Below are 12,541 nucleotides of genomic sequence, written 5' to 3'. Positions count from 1 at the left end.
AATGGTGAAACATTAAAAAAAGTTATATTGTTTTGTAAAACTGTACTAAATATATCACAGCTGATCAAAGAACTGATTAAGACACACTGGTTTGCAATGAAAGTCTACAGTAGCCTCAACAACACCCTCTAGGGTAGCACTATGGTGTAGCCGGAGGACAGCTACACTAGTTCCCCTCCTCTGGATAAATTGCATAGACAGAACTGCCACAGGGGATATAAGGACATGTGTCCCCCCAATATTCAGAACAGGTAGATTCGTCACCCTCAATAATTTCTTTAAAACAACAAATACTAATATTTGTCTTTTTTGGGGGGGGGCAGTGGCTCGAGTTCAGGGGCAACATGTGTAAAATTGCAGGTAATTACGGTTGACTTTGGATACGAAAACGGTCCAACTCCTCCTCTTTCTCAATTTTCAAACAGCAATGGAGTGTGCCTTTGGTGATTCATCGATGTGTCATTCTTGTCATGCCGTGACTGACGTAGCTTCTTCATTAGTTAAGCTAGCCACTTGTAGCTAACCAGTAACTCCTCCAATATGTGTTGATGTAATTTCACAGGATTTGTTTTTGGACGGTCTGCTGTAGAGAGCGGAAAGAAATTGCATTTCTGTAGCCAAATATCTTATTCATCCATTTTTTAAGCATTACATTACCAGGTATAATGGTGCATTGATCATTTATACAGTTTAAATATGTTATTTTTGCATTTTGCCCAAAGTCTACCTTTAAAGTAACTGTCCAGTGTTTCCAGATTTCTATTAAATCTGACCTATAATTAATTACAATATGAGTAAAATAGTTTCCATCCCAAAACATTGTAATTAAGTATGTTAAAAAGCAGCTTTTCTGTGTTGGAATGGTGTGGGCGTACCCCAACAACAGAATGGTCTGGGCATATACAGTCATTAAAAATATTAATGCGAGTACACCGCTGATTGGCCAGCTCATCCTCTATGAGGAAGTATTAATATTAAGTCTGTTTGAGATACAAGCTTGAGGTGTAACGGTCGTCGTACGTCATGGACCAAGGCGCAGCGGGTTGAGTGCTCATCTTAACTTTATTAGAACACGTATCAAACAAAACAAGAAAACGATCGAACGAACAGGATTGCAGGCTAAACACACAGCAAAACAACAACAACTTCCCACAAAGGGACAGGTGAAAACAGGGCTACTTAAGTATGACTCTCAATCAGCAACAACGATGTACAGCTGTTCCTGATTGAGAGCCATACCAGGCCAACAAAGATATACACAACATAGAAAAACATAGAAATACAAAACAAGAACATTACCCAATAACCCCGGAACACATAAATCAAACACCCCTCTTACGTAAATACATATCCCATTAAACCCCGAACCACATAAAACAAATACCCCCTGCCACGTCCTGACCAAACTACAATAACCAATAACCCCTTATACTGGTCAGGACGTGACATGAGGTTGGGTTTTTGAAGTGTTTTTTTTCTCTCCAATGTATGCTTTGGCCACAAAATAAAGTATTATTTGAGTATGAGTTAACATAATATGAACTTTTAAAAGTGAGATTTCCACTGAACAGTTTAAAAGTGCAAAAATAATTCTCAGCCTCATGGGAACATGTAGAGTAGCAGGAAATTTGCTTTAAAACTGCCAAATTTTCTCTCTGACTCATTAAAACTTTTGTTGAAATACAGGAAGTTAGCTGTTTTAAAAAAAAGTATTATGTTTTCCCCTCCAAAAAACAAATAGTAAAAAACATTTTTTTGGGGGGGGGTTGGAGGACCTTCCACTTATCCTTTCACTTATATTGTGTTTTTCAAAATACCCCTCAAAATACTCCGCAAGAGAGGCATGATAAGTAATGTGAAACTGTGTAGAATTGCAGGAAATATGTTTTTACAATGTAAAAAAATATCTGGGGGAGGACCCCCCACATGCCCATCTTCTGTGTGTCCCCCCCCCCCCAATATCTACACCCCAATTTCGCCCTTGGTACATTGATTTCAATACAAACCTAGGAGGCTCATGGTTCTCACCACTTCCATAGACTTACACAGTAATTATGAAGACTTCCGGAGGATGTCCTCCAACTGATCAAAGCTCTTGCAGTATGAACTGACAAGTTGTCCATCCAATCAAAGGATCTGGGAATGAATCTAGTACCTGCTTGCTGTACACTGTACTTTGTAATTAGGTAAAAAAAAACTGTAGATGTGCCCTTGAGCAATGCACTTATCCCTAAGAGCATCTAATAAATGTCTAAAATGTAAATGTTGATGTGATTGTATACATTGATTGTGGGTTTGCTAATGCGTTAGTTCTAGTTTGTTAGCTATATCGTTAATCTGGTCACAACGACGTAGACTGTGTAACGGTTAGCGGTTATGATATGAAGGTTTGGCTTGAAGAGGTTTTAGCGCATGGTCACAGACAGCTGTTGTATTGTGCACTGAAGTCCACAAGCGAAGTAAAAATGTGAGAGGAGGAGAGCGAGAAGGGGTGTATTAATTCCGGGGTGTATTAATTCCGCCGATTATGTTTAAAAGCGTTTCTTAAACAGAAGCAAGCAGAACGAAATGTGTGCAAGTATTTCGGACTAATGATTACACCCCAGATCAATGTAGAAAATAGTAAAAATAAAGAAAAACACCTGAATGATTAGCTGTGTCCAAACTTTTGACTGGTAGTGTATATATATGTATATGAAGGGAAACTTTAAGATAAATCATCCACTTGTTTAGAGAGAAACCTTTTTTTTTGAGTAAGGTAGTAATATGTTAGGTTAGTATGTTGGGGGCGAGATGCCCCAACCCTACCAATGGGATGAGGTGCCATTGGAGGATTAGGATTAGGGGTCAGAGTTAGAATAGGGGCCAGTGTTAGGATTAGGATAGGAGTTAGGGTCAAAATAGTGGTTAGGGTTAGAATAGGGTTTAGGGTTAAGTTAGGGTCAGAATAGGGTTTAGGGTTAAGTTAGGGTCAGAATAGGGGTTAGGGTTAAATTAGGGGTCAGTTCTCCACTGTTCCTTTTCATTTTTTTCTTTTCAGATGAGAGTTTACAAGAATTTATCTGACAGAGGTGCTTCATTGTGCCCTGAATTCTATTGAAAATGGGCAGGGCAGAGTCCTGTGCTTTTATCATGCCACCCAAAACCCTGAAGTGCCACTGAGACAAGCAGGTCAAAACCCCAGGCCACAGCCATTTGAGTGGGTTACCAGTCTTTACTGAGCCCTTTTCGGACTTACATCATGGGATGTCCAAAAACTTGCCTTTGACCCGAGAGGATGGGAATCCAAAACACATTTAATAAAGAAAGGCGGTTGGCAGGCATAGACTGGTTTTACGGTTTTATGAAGCGGCACCCAGAATTATCTATCCATATCCATCCACAAGCAACCAGTCTGGTTCGAGCTGTGTGTGTGTGTGTGTGTGTGTGTGTGTGTGTGTGTGTGTGTGTGTGTGTGTGTGTGTGTGTGTGTGTGTGTGTGTGTGTGTGTGTGTGTGTGTGTGTGTGTGTGTGTGTGTGTGTGTGCGCATGTGTGTTTAATCAATATTTAATCTGGTATATTCCCAAAAATGTATAAATATTACAAACTATTGAAAACCATTTGCTCTTGAATTTCATTTTAGAGACTGCTGGGATTTACAATCTTGCCTTATTCAAATGAATATGAGTTTAGTTTAACTGTACATAATGGAGTGTCAGGAGAAGGTAAAAAAGAATAAAGAGTATTTACTGTAGGTACAAAACAGGGACACTTCTGTGAGAACCCATGGGGGCATCTTAACCCGGTAGCTGGTTAAATAACCCTTTATTTAAAAATATATATTTTATTAAATGACAAAAAAATCTGCAAGGGGGGGAGCATCGTACCCCATGTTACCCTATTAGTATTGCACTAAAATGGATTCAGATGATAAATCTAATGTTATCTCAAAGTAATTCTAGGGCTTCTGAGGTATCATATCCCAGTGGTAAGCATTACTGTGGTTAACCGGGTGCATGGAGAGTACTCTAACAGACCATAATAGAGCAGCAGGGTGGAAACTAATGTTTGTCTCCCCTGTGTTGTTGTACAAATTAACACACTCCTTCACATAGCCAAACACAAGACAATCACACGTTTGCAAACACAGACACACACACACACACACACACACACACAAAGACATACACACAGACAAAAAGATGCACCCACGCTTGCATGCACGCACACACACACACACACACACAAACACACACACACCCACACCCACAGTCCCATCAGGCATGGACCAGGCTGCATTAGTTTCCTAAGCCTCTTCCATTGATTTGCCAGCGAAGCTTCTTGTCTCTGGTAATGAGGACAGGGAGAGAAGCAGGACCCGGGTCCCTCACAGCTCCCACAGGAGAAAGATGCAACGGCTGCTCTAATCTGAATTGTGTTTCCAACGATGCTAACGCCCTCACACAAAAAGACAAGAGACAGAGGGGGGAAAAATCTCTCCCTGTCTCTCTCTCTCTGTCTCTCTCTCTCCTTCTCTCCAGATAGCTCAATCTACATGCCCCGGCTAAAGCCTCAGCCAGAAAGCGAGGAATGAGGATTTAGCCTGTGCCAGAGACATATTCGATTTTCCCTATATGCCTGTATTGATAAGAGATCAATGAAAGTTATTTATGTGCACAAAGATGTATGAATATATAGATGTTCCTCTCTACCACTCAAGGCTGGGTGCTCCTGGCTCCGATGGGCTTCATTGATTTACTGTTCGCACCTTCACTGGGGGAATTGTTTAAATTCATCTTGTGGGTGGCCCTATAAAGGCTGCGTTTGAGTGTGTGTCTGTATATGATTCAATGACTGTGTGCGTGTGTGTGTGGGGGGGTATATGGTATACAGTATATATCCCACTTCTCTCTACCTGTCACGATCGTCGTAAGAACTGGACCAAGGCGCAGCGTACGTAGAGTTCCACATCTTTATTATAAAGTGAAACTTCAGCAAATACAAAACAATAAACGAACAAATGAAACGTGAAGCAAGTGAAGTGATCACAGGCAACTACACAAAAACAAAACAAGATCCCACAAAACACAGTGGGGAAATGGCTGCCTAAATATGATCCCCAATCAGAGACAACGATAAACGGCTGCCTCTGATTGGGAACCATACCAGGCCAACATAGAAATAAACACCCTAGATTACCCACCCTAGTCACACTCTGACCTAACCAACATAGAGAATAAAAGGCTCTCTGTGGTCAGGGCGTGACACTACCTCTATATACATTCTGCTGCCACTTGAATTATGTTTCTCTTCCTGCGTTAAATAAAACATAGGCTTTTTTCATTACTATTAGGTTGAGGGCCCATTGCTCATGCACATATTCATGCACAGGGCACCGCTGGCCGCCGGGGTTGAGCTGGGAATAGGACAAGGAGGCGGGGTGAGAGAGAAGAGAAGTATTACAGTGTATTACTGTAATTTAACACAGTAAAAGAAACTGTCCCACATTGAAAGTGATCCTGGTTCATGTCCAATACATTGAACTCCATATATAATAACTGTGATTATAATTACAAACAAGCCTGGCTGTAATCATTATTTATGGAACTGACACTTATGTATAATTGCCTCACTTGAACCAATATGGGAGGCCAGTGAAGTGTTTATCAAAACTCGACGCAGGAAATCTCAAGGGCATTGAGGTGACAGAGCACTGGCCATCAACCATTGCCCCCTCCTCTCCACACTCAGAGTGCCCATCTAGAGTTTGACCCCATGACCCCATGTCAATGTTCCAGCCTGAAAGCCATTAACATTACAGCACCATTCCAGAGGCCAGCATCTCACCACCCTCACCCTGTTGAAAACAATCCAAGAAACCCACAGAAACATATTTGGACGTAGATTTGGATGGAATAGCCCCTAAGGCCAGTCATGTTTAAGCCAAGATAAGGTCAGTAATAGGCAGGGGTGGAAAAGTGGAAGATTACAACAAAACGCTTGGGGCCATTCTCTCCATGGTGCCCCTCTCCATAGCAACACTTCCTGATTTAGTTCAAACCACACAAGGCTATCTATCAATTCTCCATCCAGCATGAGCGATACGGTGGAAGCACGTCATCCATAGCACAAACCCCAGTATACAGTCTCACATTCCCCCCACACAACTGTAAAAAGGGCCTTATAAAAATCTAATTGAAAATGTGAAATATCACACAGCCCACTTGTTTTCCATCAGTTTTCCACTGCTATATGTACTTCCCTCAGCATCCAGCGTCTCTATTTTCCTCTCCAAAAGAGCAACTCCATGAGACTCAAACCACGGGCTTCTCAGTTTCACATCCAATGGTGTTTGGCAACAGATGAAGAAGAACCGAGAAAAAGGCAAAGAAAATACAGGCTCCAAAAAAGAGGAGCATATGCAAGCCAGGCTTGGAGAACAACGACGGCACAGAAATGGTGGCTTTCAAACGGGGGGGAGGAGGAGGGAGGAGGAGGGAGGAGGAAGTCAGGAAAGAGGGGAAGAGAGGCCCCTCCAGATTAGGAGCTCGAGGCATCTGTTGGTGCTGGCACACAGACGCGTCTGCAGCTCTTCATCTCCCAGCCAAAGCCGGTGATTTGACCGAGCACAAACAGGGGGGCCATGCCATCAACATGTGCCACGATGTGCCACGCGCCTTGACCCCACTTGTCCCCCCCCATATGTCGCTGTAATGAGAGGGATCGCGGGCGACGCAGCGACTCGCCTGTTTTACCTGTGCCCGATACGCCCCGTAACACTTCCCGCACCTGTACCCTTTGATTCATTATGGCCACCTTTTGTCCTGTGGATGCTGGTTTGGATTAGTTTGTAGCTAGAAGCATCTGTTGGGTCTTTTGAAAATGGCTTCAGGGATGTACAGGAGAGTATTTTCAAAGGTTAAGGATGACGTGTCTGAGAGGGATCCAGAACTGTAATGTGGAAAAGTAGAGAGAGGTTTATGTAGTGCACCAAATGGATTAGAGGACTTTTGATTGCGCTTGGTCTGCTCCCAAGGTAAAGACCAAAGGTCAAATGCCAGGTTATGCTGATATGTGACCTTGACTTAAGGTCCTTTCTCTCAGCATACAGATATGTAATTGGATAGAATGTGTTATTGGGTAAGAGCATGTGTTAGGATGTGAATCCGTATCGAAGCAGGTGCTATGTCTTTGTGCAGATGCTAGCTTGTGTTACTGGCGTACTTACATCATGAGGTCGTAAATAAGCATCTCCTATTCCTAGACCATGAAATATCATCTTCAGCAGCACCGCGGCATATTTATCATTACCAGTAAAGTACATGCTAACATGAACTTCATAATAAGGTACTTACCGCAGGTGTCTGTCACAACAGTGATCCTCTTTGTGGAGTCTAAATGGTTTCATTTGGTGTGGGGGCGTGTAGTTATATTCTCAGGCTTAGTTAGCTTTCATTGAGAAAATAAGTGGGAAGCAAAGTCTCCCAGCGTGCCATCTCAGACGTAGACGAGAAAGGTTTAGGAGAACCGGGTCCTATTAATTAGGCACCAACCATTAGAAAATTGACTGAAACAGGGAGAGACGACCTGGACTTGTCCAATGAGAAGCATTTGTTTTCATGTTCCTCTGCATAACGTTTTGCTACTGTGTGCCATAATGAATAGGACCTTGGTTATCACTCTGTCTCAGGATGGAAACTAATGACTTAGCATCTCTCAGTACAATACAGCCAAAGCCATTATGCCAAAAGGTCCATAGCACATAGGTGCTCCTCAGAATGCTCACTAGGCGTTGTGCTTAGAGATGCAACAGCTGCAACGTTGAACGTCACTGCACAGGTCAGCAGAAACCAACTTGATGATTGACACTTCATAGTAGCTAATGATTATAGCAGCCTAACAGGAGTGCTGATCAATGACTAAACGGATGCAGCTTCAATCAAGCAGTGCAAACTTGATTTATAAATGACTCAAATAGCAACGGAGATGAGAACGATATGCCCGATCCAAAATCGCCCCCGAGCCCTTATACCCTGTGCATTTGTGTAGATCCGAGAGGACTGTATAGGTCTAAGCAATATTGACCCTTCCTAGCTCCCTGACAAGCTATAGGAGTACATTTCCACACTTTGCTTAGACCTATTCAACCCTCGCAGATCTACACAAGCACATAGGGTGTAACCACTATAGGGACTAAGGGTCAATTTGGGAGTGGGAACTCCACCTGACACACTCCAATGAGCGCTACACATGCTCACGTCTTCGGGGGCACCTTGCATGATTTAACAGGGAGCTGACCAGGCTGTTAATGGCTGTGTTCCATCCTTCCTCCCTCATCATTCATGCATGCCTCCACATGAGTGGGTGTGTGGCGGTAGCAGCAGCCGGCAAACTGGCTACACGCATTTTCTAAAGACGGCAACGATATACTCTCCGTCAACTTCATACGATAGTGTCAATGTACCACACAGAACAGAGACGACGCTTATATACAGTATTCTCAGTCAACTGCGAACCGTAGCTTTTGATGTGCTACACACTAAAACAAGAATATGGCCTCTCTAGGCTACATCCATCAACCGTACAGTTTAGTGCTCGAACATGTGGATGTGGTAGGTTTGTAAAATGTTCTACAATTTTAGTTCAATCAATTCAAAAAAAGGTCATCTGCCCTTAGAATCTTAAAAGCAGGCTGTGAATTGGTACTGTGAACCCAATAAGGCGCTATAATCCAATGGTTTCATGCTGTTCTGTTAGGTGTTTGTGTCCTGCAGGGCTGTCCATCTGCCCCATTCCTGGTTGTAGCCTAGGCCCTACTCGAACCCCACCATAACCAGCTGGGTCCACTACTCCTGCCCGGAAGGAACATGGGAGTAGGAATCTACCGGGCCCTGCCTGCATCTGTGAGCAGTTAACCTAGCATCTTATTACACTGGCACATCAATTATTGTTATTAAGGCCAGGTTATTTATTTCATTCATGATTTCCCAAAGGTAATGAGGGAGAGTTATCGAGGCACGCATGTGTGATGTGTGGTTTAATGTGTGGTTTAATATGTGGTTTGCGTCATGCACGTGCGCAAGGGGCGCACCAGATGTTGGAAGGAGAGCCGGGGGGCATAAGAGAATCTACAAAAACATCAACAGTGCATGGATTGAGATAAAAACCAATCTGCAAGATGGTTATAATATCGGTCACGGTAGGAAATGAAAAAGCATTAGGGCTATAACTTATATTGCAATGCTATTTATCTTCAGGCGCTCCACGTGACATGGCACTTTTGTGATGCCCAAGTTTCCCTTCCTCTGCGGTGCACATTGCACAACATCCAGAATAAACCATTGTCCAATTTATGACGCGCCTCCATCCTTTGTGGAATTAATAATGAAGCATACTTAAATCCCTATAAATCATCCGGATGTACAAGCGATCGCCGCAAGTATCTTTGCCCGGTGAGAAAACGCTAAACCAACAGACAATGTGGTGGATAAATAACTACCCACCGCGGGAAAGTAGTGAAGGTTAGTAGGCTACACTGTACAGAGTGCCCTATACGTGTTGGAATGCCCCAGGCTCTATCTCTCTGTCTATTATTATCTCTCAACCTTGCAGAAAATGTTTTTTTTTTTTGCTACACTCTTCTCAACTGCTTGTACTGCATTGGAAATTAGGTAGCAGTTTAGCGCCATACTACGAACGTCATTACCACCAGATCAATCATGTCACGTATTGGAATGTGCCCGCCTTCTGATAGACCAGAGAGAATGGGGATGGGGTGTCTCGAGTTCTGAAGTGAAATATGTTAACATGCACCACTCGTAGGCTACAAGCAAGCTGAAGATTGAGCCGTGCGCTGCGCAAAGGCTGTAGCCTATACCTAACACATGCTAACGCACACTCACTGTTTCATCCACACACACCTCTGTCTCTCTCGCGCGCGCTCCCTATTTCTCTCTCTCTCTCTCTCTCCAAACTGTGAGCAAATGAAAACCGAGTGTGCACTGTAGCACACACACACGCATGATTCATAAGCAGGTAGACCCCCATCACGAAGCCTCGGCATTAGTATTCACCTACAGCACCGTACCAGTGGGAATGAAGGGGAAGATGCTCGTATGGATCCAATCCAGCGGCAACATCAAATCAAAGTAGCCTACTAGAACTTACCGTTCGACAGCAGTGCGAGGAGCAAACCAGCGAACACGTTTCGTAAGACTGGGCAGCTCATGTTTTGATGTTTCGATAGATTTTTCGATGTTGTTTTCGTAGTAGAACACCGTTGTAGTCCCCTTCTATGGAGCCTTTGCAGGAAAAATGTGAAAAGATCTACCTGGTGTGTTTTTATGTATGTCCAACAGCAATAACCGACTGCTTTTACATGTGACTGAACGAAAACATGAGTCTATTCCCTTGACTTTTCTCGTTGTTGACCCCCCCACCCCTTAACCAAAGAAGGGGTTGTTGATGTTTTCGTAGACGTAGAGGGAATACCAAATGACACACAATCCTGGTGCAAAATAATCGCAAATATTCCAGACACTGAATTAATGTTGTTTTCAATGGTTTGGAGAGAAAATGTGCTCAAATGCGCACCTGAACACGAAGATAAATACTAAACTGTTTTCTGCAAAATATTCGACAGAACATAGCAAACTAATGGATACAATATGTGCGTTCTGTAGTAGACAATTCGTCCCGTAATTAGCCTACTCTCCTCGATCTCTGTCGGTATGCAACGCGTCTTGTCGCCCCGCACTCAATGCATCGCTCCGAGAAACAACAAATGCGAAGCGCACAAGAAAAGGCATGATTGACAGTTCAAGGAGGACTCCTTTCTTCCAATCATCGCCACCAAGGATGGGGCGGGAGCTACAATTGCACTGCAGCCACTTTCGGAGAGGGTGGGAAAGGAGGCGGGCTGGCCAATCCGAGGTGCATGGTAGGCGGGTAAAAGCGCGAGGCGAAAACGGCGCGGTGATAATGCAATGTGATTTATAGCAGACTTAGTGTTGCTGCAGTACTCGGAGAAACAGTGGTCCACAGGGGGACAGACATAATAACCGTAGTACAGGGACCGAGGTAGAGTGAGAGAGGGATAGGTGGAGCTACAAGGAATAAGTGCGTGGTGAGTATCTGAATTATAGGCTATTGGATAAAGGGTGAATAAGGGTGAAGGTTCTATTCGGGTTGTTTTGTTGGGCTTATGCCCAGGGGTTGCCCACATGACCAGAGATTGGATGGAGTTCCAATACCTTAGAATAGGAGACATCCTACAGTTAAAACTGAATAGACCAGTGAACTCGTATTATGGAAAAGCAAACAATTTTGATCACTGTAACTGCACTTTTTGGAAGACCATGCAATTGAGTCCACGTGAGCGTTTTGAAATATCACTAGGCCTACTCGTCTAGAAAAAAAAACAACTGCATTAAGTAGGGTTTATGCACATGGCTACACACCATATGTGTGTGAGATGACTGGGATTAACATGATAGTAGCATATGAGTACAGCAACGTGATGATAGACTACCTGCTCTGCAGTGTTGAAGCATGCAACACCTGATATTCCATACACATCATATATCCCATTGAAAGTCAAATGAAATGAGTCAGTCACCCAACAAGCTGTAATAACGGAGATTCAGATTCAGCACCATTGAAGTGGACAGCGACATAATTGGAATATGGAAATTCAGCGCCATTGAGGTGGACAGTGAGCGAATCGGAATTTGGAAATTCAGCACCATTGAAGTGGACAGCGACGGAATCGGATTTGGAAAGTTAAGCACCTGGGCAGTGAACAGCGGCGTTTCACTCTTACATTGAGAGTAAGCCTAACCAAGGAACTCTGCAGCGTTGGGGAGTGTAATCGGTTACATGTAACTGATTACAAAACATGTTTAACTGTAAGCCATTATGTTACCAGCAAACATATTGTCATCAGATTACAGATACATTTGAAAAACTAGATGATTACTTTAAAATTCAGAAAATATGTCTGCGGGAGAGAAAAAAAAATTATGACACTTTCCTGTTTTCTCAAGTACATTCAAATCAGCATTGAAAAAAGGCGCAAGTTTAAGTTTGTTCCGCCTGAGGGAGTCTGACCACAAGTCAGAGACCACTATGATGACACAGCAAATGCGTTTGTCTTCCAATGGTGCGACTGTTGTCTGCCTTCAAAGATTATACTTCCAACTTGAATAAACGCTTGGAGGTAAGGACGACAGCAGTGGTGTATAGCCTACGGGCGATACGGATATAACTTACTATTAATATCTACTTAGCGCAATTATGTGAATCACACTGCTGCTTTCTCATTTAGCAGTTTGCGCCTTACGGATTGTGGTTATTGTGGATGGCTGTTCACAGATTTAGCCTATATGTGTATTTTAACCCAATCATGTTTGTTTTGAATACGTTTAAGCTGCCCATCAATCTTTTTTTTGCGACCAGTGGACAGACAGTGAAAAATGTGATCTTGCAACAGCTGCGTAGAGTGGATCCCACTGAGCCTATCCCACTGGGCAATAACTGGTTGAATCAAAGTAGTTTCTTCGT

At 43.2% G+C, this 12,541-nt stretch overlaps 1 protein-coding gene across 2 annotated transcripts in view; it reads right to left on the bottom strand.

The window, feature by feature from the left end:
* The window catches only part of LOC115177102 (igLON family member 5), a 142,213-nt gene extending 131,447 nt beyond the window's left edge, over window positions 1-10,766 (bottom strand). Inside the window, exon 1 of one of the 2 annotated variants that reach the window (XM_029737607.1) lies at window positions 10,148-10,766. In XM_029737607.1, the coding sequence (XP_029593467.1) occupies window positions 10,148-10,208 (61 nt within the window). In that variant the 5' untranslated portion in view covers window positions 10,209-10,766. The remainder of the gene's footprint in view (window positions 1-10,147) is intronic. The other variant, XM_029737606.1, reaches the window with a different exon arrangement.
* Between the last annotated feature and the right edge of the window lie 1,775 nt (window positions 10,767-12,541).

The sequence above is a fragment of the Salmo trutta genome, chromosome 37 (genome assembly GCF_901001165.1).
Source record: "Salmo trutta chromosome 37, fSalTru1.1, whole genome shotgun sequence".
Classification (NCBI taxonomy): domain Eukaryota; kingdom Metazoa; phylum Chordata; class Actinopteri; order Salmoniformes; family Salmonidae; genus Salmo; species Salmo trutta.
Note: the sequence above shows the minus strand (reverse complement) of the source record. Positions and strands in the feature narration are given on the sequence as shown.